This window comes from Nipponia nippon, unplaced genomic scaffold, assembly GCF_047370975.1.
Source record: "Nipponia nippon isolate SJK-2023a ecotype South Korea unplaced genomic scaffold, ASM4737097v1 scaffold_3, whole genome shotgun sequence".
NCBI classification, from domain to species: Eukaryota; Metazoa; Chordata; class Aves; order Pelecaniformes; family Threskiornithidae; genus Nipponia; species Nipponia nippon.
Window position 1 is genome coordinate 99384319 of NW_028262347.1, and position 27976 is coordinate 99412294.

The 27976-nt window shown below is 39.2% G+C and overlaps 1 protein-coding gene across 8 annotated transcripts in view; it reads right to left on the reverse strand.

Moving 5' to 3' along the window:
* Positions 1-27976, reverse strand: part of ZMIZ1 (zinc finger MIZ-type containing 1) — a 364625-nt gene that overhangs the window by 120715 nt on the left and 215934 nt on the right. For all 8 annotated transcript variants that reach the window (XM_087765607.1, XM_087765617.1, XM_087765610.1 and 5 more), the window contains 2 exons: positions 24730-24843; positions 11668-11773 (listed from right to left, as the gene is read on the reverse strand). In XM_087765607.1, the coding sequence (XP_087621733.1) occupies positions 11668-11773; positions 24730-24843 (220 nt within the window). The remainder of the gene's footprint in view (positions 1-11667; positions 11774-24729; positions 24844-27976) is intronic.

Consider the following 27976-nt stretch of genomic DNA (forward strand, 5'->3'; position numbering starts at 1 on the left):
TTTTCACCGTTGTAGACTAAATGGCACCTAAAACGTTTTCCTTTCATGAGGCAACCTATATAATTAATATCTGACTATTCCAAGTTTCCAGTATGTTTTCAAACCACAGTCCAAATATATTTACTTCACAATAGATGTGCATATATGTTCACATTCCTTCCAGATCCTCAGTTTACTTTTATTTTCTTCTCTACAAAATTCCCCTCCAGCATGATTTGTATCACGCAGAGACTGTCAGCCGTGTATCAGTGTCAGCTTTTTGAAGACTATCCTTAGAGGTCATCATCATCCTTCTATAGAGTTTAAGACTACGTGATTGACAAGTTTAAGATTTAATTAAATGTGGGGCCAATATATTTCCCATCCTCCCTCAATTGGAAAACATAACCCTCCCCAGAGCTGGAGACTCTGGCTTTTCCACTCTCTCTGAGTGAAAGCATACATTTGTCACCGATGCACGAAGATGTGAATTCTACCAGATCAAGAAAATATGAGGAACACGGAACATACTTTCAACTGCGGAAGCCTGGCAGTCTGTAGTGCTGACTGAACCAAAGGGGACTGTGCCAAGTCAGACATGGCAGTCAGGATTTCCCCCTCTGTTTTTCTAACATCACCTTCAATGTTTGCTACTCCACACATTACAGTGCAAGAAAAAAGAAAAATGCTGAACTGCCTCTGCACACGTAGCTGTTCTAAAGGGATGCTGAAAACCACTCTGCTGTCCTTCATAAGGACTGAGGTCTGCTTGAAGCCTAGCTCCTAGCAAGGACTCTACAGGAAGACTGCCTGCTGAACTGTGCTCAGCCGTCTTCTTTGCCCTGGCACATGGTTTGGCTTCTCGTATTAGCAATAAATTCACTCAGTTTGAACTAAGTTTGAATTTTGGTGTATGTCATAGTTATCTTATAATCAATAACCAAAGGATCCCTTTGAGCCTCCAGCAGTGGTGTGGTGATCCACAAGCTTTGTGTCACAGGCTTAAGGACTTCACTCTCAAATGTTATTCTTGTTTCTCACCAGTTTTCTGTCCCTGTAGAGGGACTGAATGATTCTGTGTGGGGGCTGATCCCGCTTACACAAAACAAACAGGCAACACATCACTTCTTTCCACCCCTCTATCAAGACTCTAAAGGGTGGATTAGTCCCCAGATCCCATGCCAAGCACACAGCTTCACACAATTGTTTTGATATAACTGAGAGCAGCACAGATGCAGGAATTCCTTGAGTGGCAGCCATCATACTGTACTGCCACTGCCTTGGCTGAGGAGCTTCTGCTTTCCATCTCTATCACTGCAAGTTGGGAGCAATATTTGGCTGCAAAGAATCAAATGAACACAGAATTTGCTCCAACCAAAGACCGTATCTTTACCCATGAATTTTTCCACACACTGGAAGAAGTAAAAAGAATCTCTTTCTTTTGAAAGAACATTTTTTCTTTCTTCCATTCTGACAGTTGCTAGACCACAATGCCAATCTAGCCCTTCTCCAGCTCACAATGATGCTGATCCTAGGTATCGGATGTATATTTAGCTAAATTGAGTTAAATTTTACATCACAATTTAAAAACAATTCACTGTCCTGTAAAGCATGCTAGATGTTGTAACAGAACAGACAAAGGAGGTTTACACAATTTTGGTTCTAACAAAAATTTACCTGAAGTCTTTGCTTTTGCTCTCAAGACAGCACAACAGTGACACAACTCCAATACTTTGTTGTTTTTCCTTTGGTCAATTCACAGTTACTGTAGTTACTGCTATTTATTTGAAACAAACACATTGGCTGTAATACTAGAAGACCGCTAAAGCAAAACCCTCTTACTGCTTGCAACGGTATCTGGCTTTTTAAGGACCACTCCAACATTCCCAGTGGGAGGCAGCAACTGTTACAAATTTCCAACAATTTACATCTCCCAATCTCATTTTAGACCAACAGTGAGTCATTTTTCACACTGAGAACCTAGAGGTCTCTCTGGTTCTTTGCCTTAATTGAAATTGCTTCTGTAGTAAATACACTAAATAATTTCATTTGCTTTTTCTATGATGGAAAGACAATATCTTCCAGAGTGAGCAAGATTAATGTCATTTGGGTCTGACCAGACAATCATAGGGGAGACTATCACACAAGAAACAAATAACCTGCTTTGTACGCAGATGCTCAGTCTTCAATTTATCTCCTCAGGAGCAGCCCCTGTTCTGCCTTCTATTATTGAGTTCAAAGCCAAGTCAGTAATATTTGCCTTTAGAAATGTTTAAATTTATGTTTCCTGTGAGAGCTTGCTTTAGAAGATGCACATTTTAAACCAGTCTGTGAACCTGAAACTAAGGATTGGTGTCTGCGGCTGCAGGTTTGAATCTACAGAGCCCTAAACGGGGCTTTGCGAACAACACCACAGGCAGGCAGGATTTAAAAATCCGTAACTTGTTCCATCCACTAAAATTACTAACCCCAGCACACTTTAAATGCAGGCATTTCTCAAAGAAGTAAGGAATATGTTGAAGGAGGTTGCATTTAACCATTAGTTTGATCACATATTTCATAGAAGCTAAGTTTTTGTATGAAATGCTACTACTTTAAGTTTTTCTACGAGTGACCCTCTGAGGTCGAGCAGATACTCAGTTCATACAAAACACAAAGAAACACTGGTTCTTTGTAACAGTGCATGGAAGAAATACATATTCACAACAACAAAGAAAGCGTAGGTACAACAGAGATACCTACCATACAGACAAATAGAAGAGTCAAAGAGATTTGCTTAGGACTGCACAACACCCAGACATCTTAACGTTTGATAATTTTTTCCTTCCAGCAAATTAGGAAATCTCATCTATGAGCCCCAGCCCCAACAACAACGTCGGCTATGGGGACATCTTACAGGAGCAGAGACACATTCACCATCACAGACTCATTTCTTGGACTTCACATCCAGACTTTCATAAAAGCCTGGTTTAAGTCACAGAAACAAAATTCAAAAAAACTTAAGTTTCTAGTTTCAGATCCATACCTTTGGGGTATTATTATTGTTAAGCTACTAAACTTCACAATTTTTCTTTTTTTGAGTGAAATCTTATTTCTTCTTCAAGTCAGGTGTTATTGATAACTGCTACAAAGCATGATTTAGCATCTACAGATGTGTCAGGAATAAATAAGGAAAGTGTGGATTTATTAGGCTATTAACAAAAGTCCACGACAAGACACAAATATCCTTGCAGTTTTAATCAGACTATCAAAAAATAAAAAGGGAGTATTTACCTCAGCATCCAGAAAACCTGCAGAGGAAAGCCAATTTGATGGTTTTCTTTACATGCGTTATTGAAACTGAAGTAAGTTGAGACAAAAAGAATCTATAAAATGGAAACAGTCCAGAAGCCTTATCAAACATGAATGTACTAACCTCTACTGAACTTCTCAGAAAAACAGAACACATTATAAGGAACAATACTGCATTTGTTTTGGGAATATATTATTTAATATCTCTTTTCGAATCCATTTTCTGTTATTTTGTGGTCTTTCTCCTTGAATACCCTCTCACGAAGAGCAACAAAGACTAATACAAATTAGAAGAATCTACAATGATGAAGCCTTATGATTCTTTGATTATTCTTTAACTGATATTTAAATGAATGTATTTTATCACATAGCACTTATGTAAATACCTTGCTATCAGCACACTTTAACAGGTGTACTTAAACACGAACATTAAAAAAGATGAAACAGTAAAACACTTATTCAGTAAGACTTCTTACTATGGAAATCTCTCTTTTTACAGAGAAATACTAAATATAACGTCTTGTCTACTAAGCACTGTGTTTCACAGAGTATCGTCTCTAGAGTATTCAGAACAAGAACTTTTCTTAACAGGCTGACCACATGCTGCAGACCAACCTGCAGGAATTAGGAACGGATCTGAAATTTTGACCAGTGGAATCTCAACTGTGAACTTGCTGTCCTGGAGCTTGATGATCTGATCTGTTCGCATGGTTCATGGTTTCGGCCGTTCAGCCCTCCGGCAGCAAAGAAGCTACCGATCCCCACGGAAGTTGCTATGTTACTGTTCTCATAGCTGGACTCCTCATGAGCTGCTTTGCCTCCAAGAAACACAGGCTGATAAAAGAGCACTGGCAGTGAGGTACATTTGGATGCACTGCAGCTCAAAAGGGAACACGTTCAGGACTGCATGCTGTAAGCTGAGAAAAGGTAACTTGTAAAGGGCAAATGCCATTCTGAAGAGTTTGCTTTCTTCTCTCCCATGAATATATGCATGTTTTCACAGCTGCCTCCCTTCTTACTTTCCGTTTGTGACTTACCTCATGTTTGGAGGGACAGATATGTTACTCAACAGAACAACAGAAAATAAAACATCAAAACTCACACTGATACAAAGCTCTAGTCTGCCTCTATCACCAAATTTTCAGTTGCTCTCAGCACATATGGGGTCCCTGAAGCAGAAGATAGAAACCAGTGATAGAAATCAACAGAAATCTTCTCTGGAGAATTCCAGTTCCAGTCCAAGTGAAAGCGTGTTGCACACACTAGGAAAAGATACTGCCCAGGAATCGCACAATGAGCTAAATTCACTATACGCTTCAAATCCACAGCAAAGTGAGCATTCAGGTAAGTACCAGCCTCATGAAAATCCAAGGCACAGACTAAGAAAACAGCAGAGCTAGCTTGTTGCTATAGTTGAGTCTCTGCAATTTTCCTAAGTGCTACAGTAAAGGCATTAGTGCAAAAATGTTCCAACCTCGCAACAGAGTCTTACTGCTACATCTCTCGTAAGTCAGAATTGGTACCATGGTAACACGGACCTGTCAAATGTCAAAAAGTACAGGTCAGATAAACCACCTGATATTTTGGCTAGACAGAATAAAGACACAGTAGCTTGGCCATGCAACCTCCTTTATAAACATAGGCATTCAAGTGCACAGCAGAGCAGTGAATGCCAAAAAGGAAGTAAATTTCCATTCCAGAAAAATAATACCTATCTACATAGGTACGTCACGAGGCCCTAAGGCTCACATTAAAGACAAAGAGAAATTGCCAACCCAAGGATAATGAAAGTCTGACACAAGTATGATCGTGTTTCTTCTAAGAGCAGAAGGCAGACCAAATGCATCAGCAGCAGACATCTCAGCGGAAAGGAACAGGAACAGCTCGAACAAGTAAGGCCCAGTGGGCAAGAGCATCTCTCATTCGGCAGGCTCTTCAGGTGCTCCACCTCACGATGTTTGAGAGCTGACTCCTGACAAGTCTGCCACATGCCAAGCCAACATGACAGAGGCTCAAGATACAAGATATAATTTTCCAAACTGCAGGTCTTTTAGAGTTTTGTTCTCAGTAAACTCATGGGCAAGACAAATGGGCAAAGTCCACTCTGCCTTCCTTGTGATCCCCTTTTCTGCAGGCAATGCAAGTGTGGCTGTCACAGACTACAGACATAAATGAATGCTGCTTGCCACTAAGCAACAGTACTGACTGTGCTTCCCTTTGGTCAAGGGGAGGTGCTGACTTCATTAGTAGAAACTCATGAAACTAACCCCATAATCTGAATTAAGAATTACTCATTTATTTGCAGTATCTATACTATAAATCTCTAGGAAAGAGAGCCATAGTTGCAACAAAGGTATATCTTGCTGATATATGTTCCAGAACAGAATTATTTTATCTGTATGATAACAAGCATAAGTGTCCCAGCTGAAACCACAGCTCCACTGCACTGGATACATACCTACAGGGAAAGAGGTAGTTTCTGTCCTGCATAATATTGAATTTAATTAAACCAGACAAATAAAAGTGAGATGGAAGGCGCATTATTATCCTTGCTTCAAAGATATAAAACTACAAAACAGAGAGCAAAGCAGCCAAGGGCACACAGTGAGAATCTGTGCTAAGAGCTGGGAAGGGAACCTAGAGATCACCTGAAATGTAGCCAGTCTTCTACATCAAAAGCTGTTTCAGAAGGTAACAGCTAAAAGAAAATGATGCCTTTATTTTAATGAAGAGCGTCAAGTGGACAGTTTCAGGACACCACCTCTAAGTACCACTGGATCAGACAGCTTCATGGAAATGTAGCAAGAATTCAGGAATACACAGATAAAAGGTTCTTAACCAGCTTCCAACTACATCAAGAACCACATTATACAGTCAGTTTCATAGGTTTATTGAGTTTTATCTTTAAAAAGGCAGTTTGATTTCCCATTTTCCTTCCCTCTGCTGTCATTCTAACTGAAAACCTATTCCAAATGCAACTGCTCTAATAGTTCAGAATTTCCCCCTTATTTTAATAATTTATTCAACTTACACCTATATGTTTTTGGGCCAATACTGTCCTTCACAGCTCTTCTTGTTCTAAGTTGTTTGTTAGTATTTACATACATTTCATAACTCTGCTCAGCTTTCATTTCATGAACAACCCAAGCCAAGCTCTTCTACTCTGCTCTTATAAACCTGCCTACTCATTTTTCTTATCAGCCACTTTCCTAAGTACAGGTACAGCAATTGTATTTCTTCTCCAGTCATATGAGACCGTTTTGACCTGACTGATTTGCTGAAAATCTTTGGTGTGAGGTATGAGACTGACAATTCATATGCTATTTCTTTCCAAAAATGCAGGCATGTTGATCATTCAGTCCCTTCAAGCTGGAGGGATGCCATCAGCCTTGGCTGTAGTAATTTCCATTCTATACTTGTAATCCTTTTAGCTGCTTTGCCTTGCCGCCACAGATAATGTGAGCATTATTATTGGAAACTTAGGCAAAGTGTTCATCTAGCCTTACGGTCCCCCATAACCTAGAGGTTATCCTTACTTTCTAGCTTTTCCTCATTCATATTGCAGCCTCATTTCTTCTGTCCTTTTCTCTCATTTCTGTACGTTTGATTTGATAATATGCCAAAATACACTTTGCCCAATCTATACTATTGTTTTGAAATAAAGCAGTAAAACATGTTAGATGATATACCCTAATCAGGACATATCTTAGGTCTCAGTATCTTGTCCAGTGATGGTTTAACACTACCATTTGCCAGTACTCTCACTGCAAATACCTTTGTTAACCCAGGGTCCAATGTATTCACAGCTTTGGTATCAGATCCACTAAGAACAGCCCTATTATTTTACAGTTATATTACAATAATTAAAGCTAAAGAAGTAAACAAAACATAATGTAAAATCCTCAAATACCATAAAGTTTTAGTTTATTCGTCATATAAAATTAAGATTATTAAGTAAAACTGCTCTTGAAAAGTAAAACCAAAAGCACACCAGGCAGAGCCTTAGGGACTGAAAACAAAGCAATATCAAAAAGGGGTTGCTATCTCTGCTATCAAAATCTAACACTTAGCTGCCCATCCAAGCTATCACCGCATTTGTTTGCTGTAGCTTCTCAGTGATTGCTAAAGTACCTTTTCTGCACAGTTCTGCCCTCAGGCTCCTTCCTCCATCTCTCTCTCTCTTTATAGAGCTACTGAACACTGTCCTTTTCTGACAAAGCTCCCTGTATGATCTCATCCTGGCCTCAGCTTGGCCTCCTGACAAAAGCAAAAAGTAGCTACAAGAGCAATGAAGTTCAGTAGCTCGATAAAGTATTTTTTTTTAAAAATATTTCAGAACAGAAAATTATTCCCTCTCTCTCTCTTTTTTTTTTTTTTTTTAAATAAAGACTCTGATGGGTGAACTCTGTTTTACTTGAATAGCAGACCTTAAAATACAGCTACCAAATCACTTACAATCTTCTATAGGAAGGACAAAAGCAGCAGAAATCATGCTCAGAAAAGGTCCAAGCAAGCACTATTCAGAAAGAAGGTCTTCCTCAAGCTTAAGAAAGAAAAACCGGAATATGCAAACACCCACGCACTCACATACTAAGAGTGACTAAGGTTGCTGCGGTTTGAAAGCAAATGAGCAGGCAGCTAACCTGCTGGGCCATTCCCTATAGGTGTCACAACAAGGCAAAGGAATTTGCCGTGGAAGGTTTGGGGAGCAGCTGTCACCAAAAGAGAGACATATTTTTAAAGGATTTGTCTTCAGGGTGGGAAACACTGTACTTCACCTCCTGCTGAGGCAGCAGCCCAAATGCAGCAGCATGGGCTAGAAGAATAAAAGGAGGCACAGCTATTATTTCAGGTACAAACATCAGAAAGCAGAGACAAAAGGCACAGTCATTAAATCATCATTACTATTTAAAAGCACACATGACAACTTTTTGATACTTTTCAGGCCACACGGGTCTTCCCTCAAGGCATTCTCCAAAACAATTTGTATTAGCTAATTGTTAACTATCTCAATGGCCAAGTAAAACAAGACAAACAAGCAGGACATCAAACACTGTCTCGGCATTACCAAACGGTCCTGGATAGGAAACGCTCAGGAGCTGACAGCTCTTGCTCTGTTCCCCTGCCTCTCCCCGGGGCTGAGGCTGTGCCACCCGACAAGGTTGCTGTCCCACCTGGCTCCAACCTCTCATCTCTCCCTGCTTCCCCCCCCCCCATGCTTGCCTGGACTCTGATCTGCCATCTGCAGCTCCTGTAATCACTCCTCAACCTCTTCAGCTTAGCAGGGAGCTATCGCCAAAGCAGTTTAAACCAACTGGGATTAAACAGCGTGGGCGCAATTGCATGAGCCAGGGGTGTGGGTTTCCCACAGAGTTGAGCCAGTTTGGCTACTGGCTGCTCTGCTCTCTAGCCTCAGGCTCCAGCCTCTTCCATCAAGGATAACCGAGACCCTTGGGCACTGCCACGGGGGACCCTTGCTCTCCTGGGGTCCTGCAGAGAGCCAGCTCAGGGAGCCAGTCAAACAGAAAACAAGCCGTACCAGCAAAAGCTCTTCTGCCAGTACAGGTCCCTGAGAAACCTCAGGCTGGGAATTGCTGGAGAACAGGAGCAGGACTACCAATTGCATTGGTTCAGCTGCCTCTGCAAACTGGCAGACCTGAGGGACTTCAGGCTGGAGTGGCCCACCTGCTCCACACAGCTGAGCTGCAAAGCCTGCCAGCCACCACTGCCAGGCCACTCCAGACGTCCCAGCCCGCAGGACATCAGTCAACATGCCTTGTCCTAAGCTGTAAAGAGGTACTAATAGTGGATAGCCCTTGAAAGGATTTGGTGCAAGTATTTTCCCCAGTGTTCATCTACTCCAATGTGTTTTAATTAGAAAAGGTTTTTTTCCTCCTTACGTTTCAGGATGTCAGACACAAACAATATGGATTAAAACGCTTCCAGAGCAATCCCTTTGGCAGCATTAGATTCATACTTGGAGGAATGAATTCAAACCATTGTAAATTCCCCTTGAGCCTGGAGGAAGGGAAAAACAAATGCTTATTCATTAAAAATTATGCCATTTGATATCTACATCAGGGGCCTTCTGTAGGAAAGTGACTGGAAGAAGTACTGAAGGTGTCTTTCAATAGATGCAACAGAAGAAAGAGTGAGTTACTCAAAACAACACGAAATAAAAAACAAAACAACAAAAACATCCTTGGCAACAACTTAAGCAAATCATGAAAGGCAGCTTTCAACAATGCACACTGTTTACAAAAAAGGAAAGGACAATTTCAACATTTTTACAAAAACTGAATGAGGGGGCAGAGCCACTGTTGCTTTAGAAATCAGGAAATGTTAATGCACTCAGATGTGGAAATTAACCCTTTCAAAAAAGTCAGGATGGTCTGAAATGACCTCACATTCGTCATCCCAGCCTGTCAGTCTTTCAAGTTGCCCATTCAATGCCATACCTCTCGCAGACTGTATGTGAATGGGACATCCTTAGGGGCTATATGTGACATTTCACAAAATATGTTATGGTATGCCCCAAAATATGTGTATTTAATACAGACAATAAGAGCACTAAAAAACCCAGTGTGGATGGGCATGATGAAATCCCTGGAATAACTGGTGAAACAACTGTATACATGGTAAAACTAAAGCAGCTGTGAAACCAAATATTTAAGATCATTGGAAATAAATTAGTTGTGTACGCAACTCGGAAATAGGAAGCAAAGCAAGGAACTGAGAAGGTTTTTAGAATACACTGAGAGAAGAGCACATGATTTCATTACCAGCTTTCCAAGTATTGTATCAATTAACAATGGAAAGACTGAAAGCTGTACAGATTGCTAGGGTAATGAGTTGGAAAAAAAGCACATATTCCCAAAAAGCAATTACTGGTAGAAATCAAACACTGACACTGGGCTTTTCTAGGATGTGATGACTGACCAGCAGTTGTCAAGACTATCCCGTTATCCAAGCCCTAAAGGAAAAAGACTACAACATGAAAAGATCCAGACTCGCAACCTCACCTTCACTAACACACTGAGACACACACACCTCAGGAAGAATTGGCAAGAGAGGGCGTACGACTACTTTTAATAGGTATATTTTCAAAGGAAATAAAGTTTTAATATCTCACTTAATGCACTCATAGCTGGAAACCCTCATTTGACAAGCTTTAAAAAAAAAAAAAAAATCAAGAAGAAGAGATGTGATAGCTAACTATTGGAGAAACTTACTAGAAATTCAGAAAAAAAAAAAAAAAAAAAAACGAGATAGTGCCTGGTCAACTGAATATTTTATCTTCCACACAGTTTTCCCAGATGAAAAATCTGACAGTTTATTCGACATTTAGTAAAATTAATGATCCCTTCCCATACAAAAGATAAATCAGTAAGGCCAGTGAATACGCCTTGATATGAAAGCCACTTTTGCACGAGGAACTGCTTAGAGCACTTAGGACAGAAGGTAGCCATGAGTAAAGAAGTTTGGGGCTGATAAAAACTGAAAAGGAACATGAAAAGAAATGTTAACATCCAATCAGCTGACTACCAATTACTGTTTTTGGAAGAAGGTAACCTTTTCTGATGTTCTAAAATGGGGACTGCATAACAGTTTAGTACTAAGCAGCTAAGTTATCCATGCTCAGTCTGGAATGGAACAGTTATCTGCCTGTTTTCCAAGCCAGTGCACATTATGTTGACATTCATCAGCTAAGAAAAGGAGAATCAGAATTAAATGCTCCAGTTAAATCAAACTTGTGAGAAACAGAAAGACCCTAAAGTCCATTTTATGCTTTTACTATACAGAGAAGCAATGGCAATACATCTTGATCAAATATTGCTACTTGATCAGAGCCCTATAAGATTATCGCCATATAATACTGGAAAAAATGGCTACTTAATACTATACCAATAGCATTGCCCCCTACTCAAAATTCTAAAGCTAATGACTAGATGTACGAGAAACCATGGTACTACTTTGTACAGACATACGCAGTCAAAGAATAAAAGTTTGGCAATAGATATATCTGGGAGTGCAGAATGAATGTGAAAGATTTAGAGGTTGACACATGACAGAAAATCAATGGTTTATCAAGATGGAGGGGCCTGAGTGTGTTCATTCCCACCATGAAATTACTGAATATCAGTGCTTCTGGAAGTAACATTTCATCTATAAGATCAAACAGGGCAATGAACAGCGGTAGTTGGGGAAAAAACAAATTTTCAAAGTCATGTATCCTCAGAACAGCACGCCATTGAAATGCTAAAAGCAGCAGCACTGTTACCACCAAATACATGTTCGGTTTTGGTTTTTGAAGAATGCAAGACAGTTGCAGATAGCATATATTCAGAATATGACCATCCAAGAATCAGTAATACACCAAAAAAAGCCTTTTCCTACCAGCTGATTTTGGAGTGAACTTGTCCCTGTTGGCTGCACATACTGCCAGTAGCCTGTATCCAAGATCCAAGTCAAATCCTTGCTGAGCTGCCACTCGACTAACCACCTGCAAAGGGAAAGAGAGAAAGCTTCATTAGGGGTTACTTGAGCTCTTTGCAAAGTTATGTTAACCTGCTTATGAGCACTAATGTTAGGCAACTGAATCTGCCGTGATAGCCACAGTATAAACATGGTATGAGGCATTGCTCTCCAGTAGCTTCCAGTGCAAGCACAGAAAACTGAACACAGGTGTCTTCTGGTGATCTGGTTATTTGACCACTCAGCCAGAAGAAAGGCCTAGTGGTTCCATGAAAGTTGGAGAGACAAAGTACTTTTCCAGAAGAAATAATGCAAGAGAAATGTATGCAAAGATTATACAGAATACATTTTACTGTACTTGAGACCTGAGGATAAGAAGTCCCTAAGTCTCTATCTCTGTGTCACAAGTAGTTCCTGGCCCTGTTCTCAAGAGCAGTGCCCAGGTCCTTTAGGTTAAAATACCCTTGTGATCAGTGTCACAGTTGCTGCATTTCAACAATACCATATTGGGAAGCACATGTACTACAGTTTTAGAATAAATAGGCCTGTGCAAGAAGTATTTGCCAAACACATCAAATAGGGAAAGAAGAATTGGTTTGGGTTTTTTTTGTTTGGTTGGTTTTTTTGTGTGTTTTTTGTTTTGGTTTTTTTTTTTTTTTTACTTTTCCTGGAAATGAAAACTGATCTAGAAGGACTAGCAAAACTAGGCAAATCAAAGACTGGGGTTAAGGATGAAAAGCTGTCAACTGTTTCTCCAGGCCAGCAACTCAGCTATCAGCCAAGAATGTATCTGCATGAAAATCTGCACAGTATAAACACAATACTGCGGTCATTCTGGCAAACTATGCTAAAGTTATACACAGCGGAGCTTTTATATTCCCTTCTAGTGGCACAGGATGACTTCAGACTCAGAGGCATAGATAAAACAGATTATGCTTAACATTCCCATTACTGCTTTGCATTGAAACAATGGTCAAGCAACTCCACAAGAAACAGAACATCATTTCCTTGTGTGATGCAAAAGAAAGCCCCTATCCTAAATAGCTTACCATGCAAGAAAATATTCTTTTCCCACCCCTTATCTCCATTTGAAAGCCTCTTTCTAAATTAATAACACTGCAATTATCTGGGTCCAGGACTGGTTCCCCCCAAAAAGCAACAGTATAGAACAGGGTAAAGAACCAACATATGTGATAACCTACATGGTAAATAAATGCACTACTCTGCCCTACCTACTCAACACTATTACATGAATCTTATTATTTTGAACTTTTTCCAATATCCACTTTTCCTAATTAACAATTAAGAACCAAATTTCTTTCTTAAGAAAAAATTAGCATGAATAAAGTTCCTGGGTAGACTTTTGTTGTTTCTGTTGTTCCTATTAATTTAGAAATTAAGGATACACAGGAATTTATCAGGTGGGAGTGTCCCCTCCCTAAATTTTTTTTAACCCTCCCAATCTCAACACAGAGCAGTAGAGACTTTCAGGGAAATGAAATGAGAATTTGGGATAACCAGTACAGTAATACACAACCCTAGAACACACCTACTGTTTTATCTCCTGTTTCTCTTCACAATTACAATTGTAAGTTTAGATAGGAAAGAAAAAATAATTTGCGAGAAAGAATGCAATTATTTTGGATAAATCAAAAAACATTTCTAACTTGGTAGATCAGCCTTTAATCCTTTACACTTAGAAGTCTGATTGTTATTAATATCCTGGCTAAGACTCTGGGTCCAAACTTGCAAAAATAAGATAAAATAAAAAAACACAGGCGAAAGAACAACAGCAGAACAACAAGATACCTCGTATTTCAGGCTAAGTTAGCAATAGGAGCGAAGACCGGTGGGCTGCTATGACATTTGGAAAACATGCACTTGGAAATCTAACTGTTCCCCTTTCCTACCTCCAGTATTACCATAGTTCAGCCACTGACAGGTAGACGTTAGGGCAGGGATCAGTAGGAAGTAGACTGAAAGCTCCTCTAAAGAAACCATCTTGTTAAAGGCTCCTGAGGGCAATGTCTCACTAATGTGTAAACATTATTTAAACTCCTTTAGGCATCATCTACTGTACCATCGCAGAGGAACACATTTCAGAGCGCTACTCAGGTCTGTGAAATAAAGGAGAAAGGGCCCTCCCATTTTCTGTTTTGAAAAAGCACATTATCATTGAACTATTTATTTTGAAACTGGACAGGAATGAAGGCAGATAGAACTGCTCATCTGTGAGCACACGGTACCTTAAGAAACACACTGTCTGCTTATATGCTTCGTTCGTTTTAAAATGCGAAGCTACGAATACCGAGACCCTGCTGGCCAGAGGCCAAACCTCTACTCTCAACTGACACCTTGCTAATTACGGAAAAAATTCTACACGGTAACTCAGGAAATACAGAGAATCGTAAAACCCTGAGCCCATGAAAGCCAATCTACAATTGCAATGTCTTCACTGAATAGATTGCGAAGTCTGGGTCAGTCCGAGTTCCAACAACAGGCTGAGGCCTAACCTGTTACACTCTCATTTGACATCAGTCGCCTTTTCTTAGTTTCCTCCACCAGAGAAAGCACTGCTCTGTACCTCACCGTGGCCAAAAGCAGAGCTTCCAGATGCCAGGGCACGCAGCCCCGACACTAACTGTACCCTGATGGCCATGGCACCGTCCTGCTAAAGCCCACCTCAAAGCGGGTGAAGCTATACTTCAGCGAGCACTTCAAGCAGAAGACTAAGCACAAGAAGGTGGAATCTGAACTTGAAAGTCTAGAGAAGTCAGTCAGTCAAATTATTACTTATTGCTCAAGTTTTTCATGAAAAATGTGAGAGAAAACATTGCAAATTAATTTTAGCTAAAAAAAAATAAATTAAAAAAAAAATCTAAATTTGAAAGTAAGTGCTTCCACTGACAAAGTGCACAAAACCCCCTCCCTCTTCTCAAAAGGACAACAACAAAACCCTCAGCTACTTAATAGAAAACAGACGTCTCTAATAAAATTTTCATTTTGCCAAGAGTCATTTTCCACCTAAATTTTTCTTCTATGCACTCCGCTAAATGCAGAAAGAGGCTCTGTAAAACAAACTGGTCTCACCATGCTCAAGAGGGCTTTCTCTGGGCCCTTCTCCCCTGGCCCTTGGCTTTTGTACACCACTTCGCAGCAATCCCTGTGGTTAACACAAATAGGGTGGTTCACTTTTTATTTCCAGTTTCTTCATAGGCTTATAAATTTTTGCATTAACTGTATCTCAAGTTTAAAGTTTTTCTTTCAGTTATGACAGCTAAAGACTTACTTTTATTTCAAAATCAAAGTTGAACAGAACAGATCATATATCCTCCAAAGACCCTGTTTCAGGTTGCCTGCAACTGAAGTCAGACATTGCTCACTCGGTACTTGGGAGGCTTTCCTCCGGTGAACCTGTATGCTAGGGACCTCCTGGCCTTTTAAATAAACACTGAGACTTCTCAGAAACAAGACAACAAATGCGTCATAGGAATATGACCCAGAAAATGCAAAGAACTAACTACAAGACATTTGATAAGTTTAATATATTCAAGTCAGCAGACCCTGCTGAAATTTACCTTAGAGTGCCTCAAAGGAACTAGCCCAGGCAAACCTTGTAACTGCTAATGATTATCTTCAACAATTCATTCAAGACAGAAACCTTGGAGGCACATCCAATCTCTGGTTTTAAGCTGGTAAAAAGGTGAATCTCAGAAATTACAGGTGCCCAGACAGACAACAAAACAAATTACTAAACAAACATTAAGTGAGTAATAGAGAACATCATCGTGAATCCATCAGCACAGTGTGGTTTTCTTCTTTGATGAGTTAACTATGATTCTATGAACTGGCCTTGTAAGTGTAAGGAAAATAGTGGATATAACATCTTAACTCTAATATGCCTTTTGACATTGCCCTATGTGACACTGTCATAACAGAGGAACATAGCCCAGATGACAATAGTATAAATTTTACTCAGATTATTAATTAACAGTCCTCTGTCAAATCATAACTTGTCCTGGATACAGGTCATTTCTACATATTCAGTCGTGACTTGGACAATGAAACAGAGTAAATTGCAAAACTTCTAGATGATAACAGGCAGAAGAGTCTGCAAACACTCACAGGATAAAAGTTTAAAATAATCTCTATAAACTGGAAAAATGTTCCAAAAACCACGCCAAGAACACATATGAAATACTATAGACGGGAAAGAAAAATCAAATGCCCAAATAGAAAATCAGGAACACACAGCAGAATTCATCTGCTCAGTGTACAAGTGACTAAGGATAAATACTGGGAGAAAGTTCTAGGTATTAAAGATCATCAAGCATTGGAACAGGCTACCTATCAATCCCTGGAGTCTGGAGGGTAATAGAATTTACAGTAGACCAGAAAATATCTATACAACATTCCAGCCAGGGGAAGAATAGTAGACACCATGCCCCCTTAGGTCCATCCCAAGCCGAACCTCAGCTGTTGCAGACACCTGCTGCTGACTGGAGCCATCCAGCTCAGTCTGAACCCTGTCCCAGGAACGCCCAAGTTTGAAGCCTCCTCTGATTTTAATCTTACTGAGGTGACAGCGCGGATTAGATGGGACCGAGTCAACACAGTTTCAATTATCCATTCTATGTTAGGGCTAAGTGATATGATACCACTCGCAAACATACTCAGGCTTTCTCTAACTGATAATTCAAGTTCAGCGTATCAGCAAAAATTCAGAGAACATGCAGGCGGCACCACGTGTTCAACCATTACTTCATTCTGCAATGCTGTAAGCATGTAGCTTAGTTGACCTAGGCATACATGCCATAAAATTCAGTTTAAAAGTAGTGCATTAAAAAAAAGAGTTGCCAGTGATACCACAACTGTAAATTGAGATCGTCCTTTATCACAGTTGAGAGAGGTGCTTAGCCAGCCCAAGGTTCAACACTTAATAATTCTCTATGTTATTTTACAATAGCCGTTTAGACAGACCTTATAAAAGCTAGCCTATTTCCTACCTGTGCTTGTAACACCTAGCTTTTATTTTAACTTGGATATGGTGCTGACAACTATTTCAAGCTGTGTCTTTAAAGGAACATACACCTTATTTGCAAACAAACATTATTGTAACATTAACTGCCAATAAGAAAATCTGATCACCCCGAACCTTTGAAATCTTCCATCTGAATAATATTGCATTCATAACGGAGACATTTCATTCACTGCCTGTGACACAGTTCTGCAGAGTTCCAGATGCCTGAACTCTCAGGGTCATTGACAGTGAGGGAAAAATGATGAGAGTTAGGTTTTAATAACGTGAAAAGCAGAGAAATTTGGCTACCAATTTCTTTTCTCTTTGCTGAATTTAACTGCAATACTTTTTTTTTTCCCCCCCCTCTTCTTTTCCCCTTTCTCCTTTTGTGAGGCTAAGGAGCTACACCGTGGCAAGCTCTACTCCCTGCCTTTCTTGTCATCACACCACGAAGTACTGGAACAATGTACCTCTTAACCTAACAGGCCTGTTAATCAAGAGAGCTATATGACTGCTTATTACAAAACTCCCTTCCCATTATGTTGCACTTTCAAAGACTCTCTTAACTAGCAGCAGTCAAGAGCACCCCCCCCTGCTGGCATCAGAATGAATTTTACCAATTCAATTTGCTGGCTGCTTAAAACTAAAAATGCCAGCTGATTGCTAGTTCAGACAGCTCTGTGTTCAGCCACTTGTGCATACTTGAAATTATCTGAATGCAGTTTGAAGACTACAGCAGAAATTTTGTAATTAGAATTCTGCAATGTAGATGGTAATTTTTCCCCCTCAGTAACACACAAAGATCAGATAAACAGGAAGCAAATTGAGGAATTTTGCAACATGAATAGTGATCTGCCTCAAACAGGAAAAAAAAAGGGGGGGGAGGAGGGAAGGGAAGAAGAAATCTTTGTGCTCTGAAGTCCTGGTCTGATGAGACTCTTACACTCCAGTTGCAGAAGGGCTGCCTCAACAATACAGACAATCAAAGCAGGTGAGTAAAGTTATATATCATTAACTAGTTTCTTGCCTTTGATGCTTGAAAACAGACATTAAGTAGGTTCTGCAAATGTAAGAGACTCTACAGAGCCATTGTATTCAAACTAGGGTTTTCTTAAAATATATTTCCCACCCGATTAGGTAGATAAGGACCATACTTTCAAAATAAAATACACCAGTATCCCTGCCATCTACTACTCTTCTTGACATTTCCTGCAACAGTGAAGTAAGCCATGCTGAATAAGGATATCTCCTCTTTTACATCCTCCTCTCCTCTGCACGTCTCTAACAACCATAAACATAGAAGAGAAGGTCACTATACTCAACCCTGTCCATTTGAAATTTTCTACCAGAGAGAAAGATGCAGGGATTTTGCTTTAATTAAGCCAGCTGAACACTGGGTCACTGCAGTACTGTTGCCACCTGAGTCCTGGAAGACTTTGAACAATGATACGGATGAAACACACAGCCATCATATGGAGCAAGTGCTTCAGGAATTCCAAAAGCATTTTAATTTGGACAAAAACGTATCTCAAACAAATATTTTTGAAGTTCTAAGATAATCCATGTCTTGACTAATGAAATTAAGTTAAAAAAAGGGCTTTGGGACACCATGAGGTCATATGACAGCCAGTAATAATGAGTTATTTGGTAGCATTATGAGCTGCTCTGAAGCAGAGTGTTCTGTGCCTGCTGGCTGTACTCTGATGGTACAGCACGTACACACCCCTAGAGTGCTGTGATGCACTGCAAACACGTACAACTGTATGCTTAATAAATGCAGGGAGAGGACGATGGAAGCAGAATTCCGTCCATGTGAACTTGCTCTAGAAGTCTTGGATACAAAGACTAAATGCAACATTTCTAGGGCTCTAATGGGCAGCTGCATCCTGCCATTTTTGGGGTATAGATATGCTGAACCAACTCTTCCATCTGTAATTACTCACATTCAGATCTTACCCTGGTTTGAAATCTGATTTTTGAATGTCACATGTTGATTTTGATTACATGCTTTTCTGCATTAAACAATGAACCCAGCCTGGCGTGAAGGCAGTGTAGCAGCAGATACCTTGTGAACACATTAGCATTAGCTCAACTTTGTTGTTTTTGCTGTCTGAGGCATCCTGTTGTGGAAACTTGACATTATTCAAAGATACCGGGTTTTGTTTTTTGTTTTTTTTTAAATCAATTATATTTTTCATTACAGATTGGATGAGCTAAAATAGATTTCTGTATCATGAAACTGAGAGCAGCTATTTTTATTTTTCTTAAAATTACCTAAAAAATCTCAACAGTCTCAATTCCAGGATTTTCCAGAGAGACATGCAACTCAAAAGATCATTGTACCATGTATCAGTATCACTAAAAAATGAACCTATAGCAGATACTTCCATCAGCTTAACACAGATTCTTGTTATTTCAGCAACTCTCTTCAGCAGTAAGAGATCTAGTAAGAGCTACAAGCAACACAAAAGATTTAAATGAAAACCATAATCTTCAGGTAGAGTTACGACTACAGCTTTGGGTGTTGTTTTTCTTTAATTTAAAAAGAAACATTTCTTAAACAAACATGGGTGAGCTTCCCACATCTGATGACTGAGGCAGATGCAACATTTGGAGAGGAAATCTAGAACATTAAGATGGGGGGGGGGAAGGCATTTTTAACGACTATTTCAGCATAGCTTTTTGTGGACAAACTGGGGCAGTAAGTGCTATTTCTTGGATGGAAAGGAAGACCCAGGTCCTAACCATGGTGGTCAGAGACACCAGTTTTCACTAGAGAAGCTCTGTTACATTCAGTGCTTTGCCCAAGAGCCAGCTCAGGTAAGCACACCCTGCTTACCCAATTCCTACTATTGTCCAAAACCATTGTGGTGCTGCATTTTAATTTCTTAGACTAAGCCTGTAGGTACAGTTACAGAGGAACTGCACACAGCTGTGCTTCTCTTGCCCTTCTATTTCCTTTTCAGGCACGCTGAAGAGCCCTGAAGAACGATGAACTCGGCACCTTGTAATGCTGAAGCACAGTAGGAGAACAAAGCAGTGCCTTTATTGTCCTTCGCTGAAGACAAGTCTGTAAATCTGTCCAATTTGCTCTCAGCTGTCCCCTCGTTTCCATTTTTGCTGCAGCGCCGACACAAAAAATAGCCAATGCCCTCAGTAAGATCATTTACATGTTAAACTGCTTGGCAAGAGCAGACCTATGGGATGAGGCTAGAGTGGATCTGAGAAAAGGCAACAGAGTGTGAGACAACCTTGTCCAACCAAACTAGGGTTATTTTCTTAACTGCTGTGTAGTAACCAAAGCTGTTTCTTTCAGAAGACAGTAAGGTAATGCCATAAACAGTTCATTTTTAGAGAATGATATTTTTTAATTTATCAAGAGTATTAGCCCTACCATAATCTCATCCCAAAGTGCCTTATAAACTATGAACACTAGAATCAGAAACTGTTTCAATCATAATAAAAACATAGCTATGTCTGGTTTGTGGAAAGTGGAGGTCATTGTAATCAGCTCCCCGTAACACTATGTGAGAAGTAATGTCACATACCAAAGAACACTTTATTTGTTGCAATTTCAATAATTTATAACATCAGTTCTTTAAATTATAATTCAAATTTCTGGCTTACAGACAGTTCCATTTGAGTTGAAAATAACTACTCTTGAAAAATAACACCTAGCTTTCCTTGGCAAGTTAGAAGAGAGTTTATTGTCTCTAAGAAAGATGATAATTTGTTTGCATGAGTTCCATCAAAGCTGTTTAAGGGAACCCTTTTGTAGCCTGTAGCTTGCAAGGAAGAAAACCGATTCAAAGCTTACCCCTCCCCTCCTTGACTTTTTATTTATCTGTTGCAATGTGTTTTCTTTACAAACGTGTATTACCCACTCCCTTTGGTGATTTTCTATAATGGGTGAGCACAAAAAGGTAAGCTCTAGAATTAGTCCCTGCCAGAACTGTTTGAATATAATGGTGATGCACAGGCAGTAACACACATTTTTGCCAGAAGGGGCACAGCTCTGGGGGCTTAGCTCACAAAAAAAGTAATTTATTTTTATAGCACAAGCCACAGGTTTACCCGTGTACCCTAAACCTTTTCTCTTTGACTGTTTGCGCTGCACAGAATTACTCCAGTTTTATTCAGAGGCCTGGACAGCATCAGCTTAAGTTCCTTACCACAAGCAGAAGTTATTTTACCTCTAAAAGTGCAATCATTTGAAGTATCCTATACAACAAACGCAAAGTATTTAACTGGCTAATCAAAGCCTGTTTACAGGCCTTATTAGACACCTCTCTGGTAAAATTTCAGCTGTTGTACCAAATCCTGAGTTTGTTCTTGAGATAAGAAAACCATTCCTATTACCCTGCATACAATGTCACTGGAGCCCATAGTAGCAAATTTAACTCCAGTAATATCAAGTACTGCTGGTAAGTAAAAATGATTATCTACTGCTAATAGCCAGTATGTATACTGTGCACATCTATTATTCTAAAAGAGAAAAAAGTCACCGAGGAAAAATGAACACTAGAAACACGCTGACGTTCAACATGCATTGTGTAGCTAACTCACGAAATTTTCAAGTCATCAAGATTTCCTTAAGTGCTGGTATTACAATTTAAGCACAGAAAACCTTCTGTAACAGCCTATTCTATATATTATCAAAACCAGTGATTCCATAAGTGAAGCTGTAAGCTTTTCTGCAGATGCCCAAGCAGAGTATTTCTACGACCATTGTTCTGCATCCATTCAGGGTCTAGTAGACTGGCAACAGGAATAAAAACATACTGGTGTTATAAAGTGAACCAGATATTACTGAGAGTGCAGATATGAAGATGGTGTGTAGGATAAAAAGAACTATTTTCTAAGAACTGCTTCTTAAAATTACAGCACAATTTCAAGATTTGAGCGATTTTTTTTTCCTTTTTATTAATAGGATTAAATCTAATTGGTGAATTTCTGCAAAAATATTATAGATAAGACTCAAATGATGCAAAGAATCTGTTATACCAGAGGTACCATTAAACTGGTTATCCATAATACAACAGATCTGTTTTGATGCTCTGTTATTACATCTGATGCATTTAAACTTTGCAGTATATGAGCGGATGGTTTGTTCATTCCTGAGCAAGCTTGCCCTTCTGCAGTCATGACATATTAGTCTATTTCAATTTGGATTAGTATATACCGTGTTATCCGCTAGTAGGATATGATGATTTCATATCCCTTGACAGTTCCAGAAAAGTTTAGTATACCACTTTTTCCCTGGTCAGAGAGCTAACAGAACAGAATGTCATAAAAGGAGAAAAATCCTTCTGTACACTACAGAGGAGGAGCCTTATAAGCAAGAAAGGATTTTTAGTATTTGTAGAATTTCTCAATTAAATGCACTTGCCTTTAGGAATCCACACAGCTCAAATGTTATAATGATGGTAGAGACTACTTGCTTTAAAAAAGCATATCCAAAAATATGGAAGTTTTAAGGGAATTTGGTTTTGAAGGTCTTTTTAAAGACTGTCAAAATAAAACAATAATCCTGTTTTAGTGGCTGAACAGACTTTCATACTGCTTTTTCTTTTAGCATAATCCTCACAAAGAACATCATCGATAAACTTTGTCAGCATTAAGAAAAATCGGCTCCTGATAGTACAGAACATGCAGCTAAACAAACTAATGTTAAATTTACTCATGATATTCCAGTATTTCAGCTGCCTTTCACTTATTTGCAACTTTCTGAACAATTTCCCTGGAAACAGACTGAAGTTCTATTGCATTTGTTAAATAAAGATAGATAAACACATTTTCCTGTAAGAGGACAACAAGCCTCAACACTGACCTTTGCTAAATTTTGAAGAAGAAAGTACTATTTAGAAATAAGTTATATATGAGCAAGCTCAGACAGAATGAATTTTTAAAAGAAAAAAAAAAAAAAAAAAAAGGAGACCTTGCCCACTGTACTGCTAAGTATTAGGAAGAAACAGGACATATCACCTTCTTGGGGTATGACCATATAGTTAAGCCTGTTTAATGGGAAGCAGGAAGAGGGATGTACACAACAAGAAATTAAAGAATACCTTCCTTAGAGGAATTTTAAAATTAAGAACAAGAAACAGACATTCATTGCAGTTTATATGCATTCTGCAAATCCTGTGTATTTTTCTAACACAAAACGAGCCAACTGGTTAAGTTCCTGTGTTTCTTCCTTGTTAGGAATATAATGAGATTACAACATGTGATAAAGATGCTGGTGCCAGTCAGTCCTACACTGCAGATAGTGCTCTCCCATAACAAGCTTGGGAAAGGAGGATTTCATGCCACCCTGTTCAGATTTCAGGGAGGAGTATGAAGCAAAGCAATACATGCTGTTCAAATCTTAACAGTACTTAGATAATAAGGATTTTTGTTATTTCTTTCTTGTCAGAAGAAAGATGGTATTTTCATTTCAAGAAACTCTGATAACCAGGTATTTTACCTCACACTTTTTCATGGAGCATTTCCTTCTCGCTTTCCCTATGCTCTGTGAAGACAGTGAATCACTTGCAGTCAGACCTTATTTTGACCCTGCACTTGGGCAGGGCTGCAGCTCTGCTTACGTAGAAAGAAAAGATTTAAACAGCAAGGAAGTCGCAGGTCAGATTCACCATGTTCTAGCAAAGGTCTGCAGAGAAATACTGTGCAAAAAGTGCCTGAGTACACTTGAGCTAAATGTCTCCTTTCCCAAATGCTAACCTGAAAATGCCAGTAAAGTTTCAAAAAAGTATAAATAAAATATATTTATGGTCACATCAGATCTATGCACAGTTTTTGATGCTTGAGGTTATATATTGAAGATAACTTTTACTTCAAACAGAATTGTTAAATATCTTATCTTTGGACTCTACTAACATTTCTAACTTTCTTTAATTTTTTTTTCCTGGTCGGATGAATGATATGCATCTCCTTAGGTCACTGGATTTATTCTAACCTTTTGACATAGAAATCTGAGGGATGCTATACACTTGAGCACATTAAGATGGAGCCATTCCTTAACATTTGGATTTCTGGCAACTAAATCTCAGTCTTAGTGTCTGTTTTACATACATCAGCTACATAGTACACGAAAATAATCCATGCACTTCTGCCCCCCCAACAAATACAATGATAGTCTCTTCATTAATCATTTTAAAATTTCTGTCTCCTTTGTGACTATTTATTTATATCAACTTGTTCTGCAAATTGCAGTGAAGCTTTTGAACACTCCTACTCCAGTCAGAATTTAATTCCTCTAAAGTCTTGACTCCACGTAACAATTTTGGACTGGATCCTGCTGCTGGGTGCATGGGAAATAAAACTTTCAAAACAAAAAATGCTGTTGTGTACACAATAAAATATATTTTCAATGCATTATAATGAAGTTGCTTTAGGAACTGTAGTGGTTTTAATAAAGAGTGAATATAAAGAAAAGCACTGAAGTCAATAAAACTGTTGGAATATGTCAGGATTAGACATGCAGTCAATATATGCAACAAAGCCGAACAGGTATGTCAGAAACACTGTTTAGCTGAAAGTACAGCATACTTAGGGTAGAAGACAAGTAGCCCTCCAATCCCACCAAAAATGAGCAAAGGAAAATAAATGCCTGAAAAGTCCGTTAACTCCATAAGAACACAGCTCACTGAGCAATTTCAAACCATGAAAATAAATATTGTATATGCATATCAAGTAACCTAGCCTGTGTACTTGTAAGTAATCAAACTATAAATGTTTTTCCCTTTTATGATTTAACTTCTTGTTACTGCATTTTGCTTCCTGTTAAGTAATGGAGTCAAATAAACAGTTGTTAGGATCTGGCTTCATGTATTTAAGATAAAATGACAAAAAAAAACCCCACAAAATGCAGATTCTGAAAATCAAGTTCCCTTGGCCACGACAGATGGCATACAGTATAAAACAGAGGATAGGAACCACCGCCACAGAGGGAGTGGACGTACCGTCAAACAACCCATCAGGCTCTGCTCAAATGGTCTCTGGAAGGCTCTGGGGTCTCCACACCAGTCCAGGAGCTCTGTTGCTGCATTATGGAAGTTTGCAGGGTTCTGTAAGTGCTGGAAAGGGAAGACGAAGCAACATGGTAAATAACATACTTGTGTATGCTGACATAGTCTTTTCTACATCACATTAATTCAAAGTTTGGAAACCAGGAACAGCATATAATTTGGAAGCAAGACCTTAAATTGTACAGTGAACACAGAAAATCCTACTTCGTTCTTATTAATACTTATGCAGATTTTCTGATATGAACTCATTAGTTAGAGGCGAGCCGTAGTGGAAATACCAGAACTCCCCTGAATTCTTTCCTCCATAATATCACCTCTCCCACCTGCAAACCGTAATGGAGTCCACTCTGAAACCAAAACTGACCAAGCCGAAATTGAGGGAAATTTCGGTTTTACATTCAAAGTCTTTGCCTTGGGCTTATGCCCCATTGTCGGGACATGCCAGCACAGCCATGCCTTCCAACAATCAAGATTTTAATCTTTGCCTGTCAGCCAGGAGGCAAACGTGACAGTCTCAGAAAATACCAGTGACAGAGCAAAGTACACTTACTATACTGACCCCTTCTAGGAGTTTTGGTTTCTGTTCATCGTCATGTATCATCACGAGCAATTTGGGTGATCAACTTTGGGATGATGAAAAATGGAAGATTATTTCTTAACTGAAGTGTAGCAGGATACTGTCATGACCAGAAATGTTTTCACATGCACAAGAAGCGCATAGAAATTCCAGAGTGGAATCCTACCTCTCCTGAAGAGGCTGGCACAATTTTGACAGAAAAATCTGGTTTTGCTTTGAAATTTGCATAGGCAATGTAATTTTTTAACTGTTACATTCATCTCTGCCGTTGTACAAAATAACCTGTAGTCCTGTTTTTAGAGGCATTTAGTAAACTTACCTGATACTGTTCCTTCACACTATCATCCCTCACTGTGCTACACTGCCAAAGTATTCCAATATTTTAGCAGGGGCAGAGAGAGGGCACAGGAAAGAAGGAATACATTTTACATGAATAATATTGCTACTAAATTCTCCAGTTCTGGTGGTTCTAGATGTTTCAATGAAAACTCCAGAAACAAGAAGAAAAGAGTGTATTTAGGAATTCTCAGTATCTTTTTAAATAGTAGTTTTATAATTCTTGGGATTGCTGAAAAAAACATGAAAATGAGCTGAGCATTTTATCTGGAAGGCACAAAACCCAAAGGCATAATTTTTAAAATACATCATTATTTTTGAATCCGTTGCATAATTTGGGAAAACATGACTGCTCATTTCTAAGCATCTGGATTAATAATAATTTTCACAGCCTATTTTTTTTTTTGCCCTTATCCCCTTGTGCCTGAGAAGCTGTATATATTAACTCTACAATAAATGAAGGAAAAAAATTCTTCCCATGCCAGGTTTTGAGGAGTTCCCAGTCTGCGAGCTTTTAGATCACATTACTGTAATTCTTGTTCAATGAAGGCTCTTGGTCAGAGGCCTTCTTTTAACAAGAGATGACTGACATGTGGGGCATGGATTTTTAAAACAATAGCAGAATTTGAAAAAGCAGACAGGCATTGTGCAATGCGGTTTTCTTCCTCAGCTCATGCTACCATCCAGTTTGATAGCTTTACCTAGGCTGTATCAGAACAACACTTCTTTGCCACCCAATAATCTAGTTGTTGGAGGAGCCAAACTATTGGGCATATAAATTAAAGAGAAGAATCCAAGTAAATAAATGTAAGAAGCCATGTTTTAAGGCTTCTAGTAAGAAAAACATCCCATGAACAGAGCCAGCAGTTTGGGTAACGAATCTTGTAAGTAAAAGGGAAAAGGATGCCTTTTTGAAGGCTTCATTTAATCCTCCAGAGAAGTGATTGCCTGATACCAAATCTCTCAGTGTATACTGCTCCTTCTGCACGCCACTTTCATCTGCAGGGGAAACAGAAGTTGGTTCAAACCCCTCTACAATAGCACATGCAAGCTCTGCTACTATCAAACATACGATTTCCAGAAGGCAGGTAAGCTGGTGAACAAATCGCACAATACTGAACAGATACTGCACCGGTAGGACACAGGTCACAGATCTCTCAGTTGGGGGAAAAAAAAACCTCAAACCAAAATCCTCTTCCACACAGAAACAACATAAGGAAAAACTCACTGAAAGCTACTCAATTCTGTACTTGAAATAGTCTTTAATAATCTTTCCCTCCTTGTGAAATGAATTTCAATCTGCTGATGAGAAGTCCTAAATAAGAGCTAGATACTATTTATTTTCACCAGTGTTGCCATTTGCCAGCTACACACATGACATCTTCCACTAGCACTTACAATGAAATTTCCCCATTGAGAAACAGAACATTCCCCATTGAATCAGAACAATTTTTATAGGTATGGCTAACAAATGAAAAGCAGAGCAAGACTTTAAGCCATATGCTTCAGTTTATCACCACATAATGCCAGTTTTTACTTACCATGACACCACTGGAAAGCAGTATCCCTTTCCTAGAGTAAAGATTCACCATGTGTTAATTTTGCACCTCCCTGTGGAAGAAAAGACTCCTCCTACCTGCCTGTGTCAAAGCGGGGGTGACCTCAATGACTTGATTTATTTTGTTCTGTAACTCTCCACCAAGTTATTTCATTACATCAGGACTGAGCACTGAGGCACACTATGATAACCCACGTCTTAAATACAGAGAGGGTGCTGAAATCCTGACTTCTTAAATGCAACTACTTAACGGAAACTAGTTTAGAAACTCATCGGGCAAGATAAGCAATTCTCTTAGTTCCATTATAAGGCTAGAAAGCCCCAAACAAACCATAAGAAAAAGTTGTCAGAATATGAGTAGTTTCCATCCCTGTGGAATGGATTTGAGTAGTTTCTGGGACGACAGAAAAGCTGGTCCTGCAGGGACACTTCTAGCCATGTCACATGCAGTTCTGTCTGGAACACATTTTTCACAGCTTTCTGCCTTTTTAATATTTTTAAATCAGATTTTTCTTTTATTGAGATTACAGAGGACAAGGTTACTTTTGTGGAAAACAAAAAGAAGATCCAGCATGAACCAAAGCATGAAGGCAGGTGCAATACCTTCCCTGAGTTACACAAGAAGACATTCCAAATGCCTACTGTGATTTTTTTATTTATTGACAGCTTAAACACTGCACCTGGGACAAAAACCCCCAATGTCATTCACA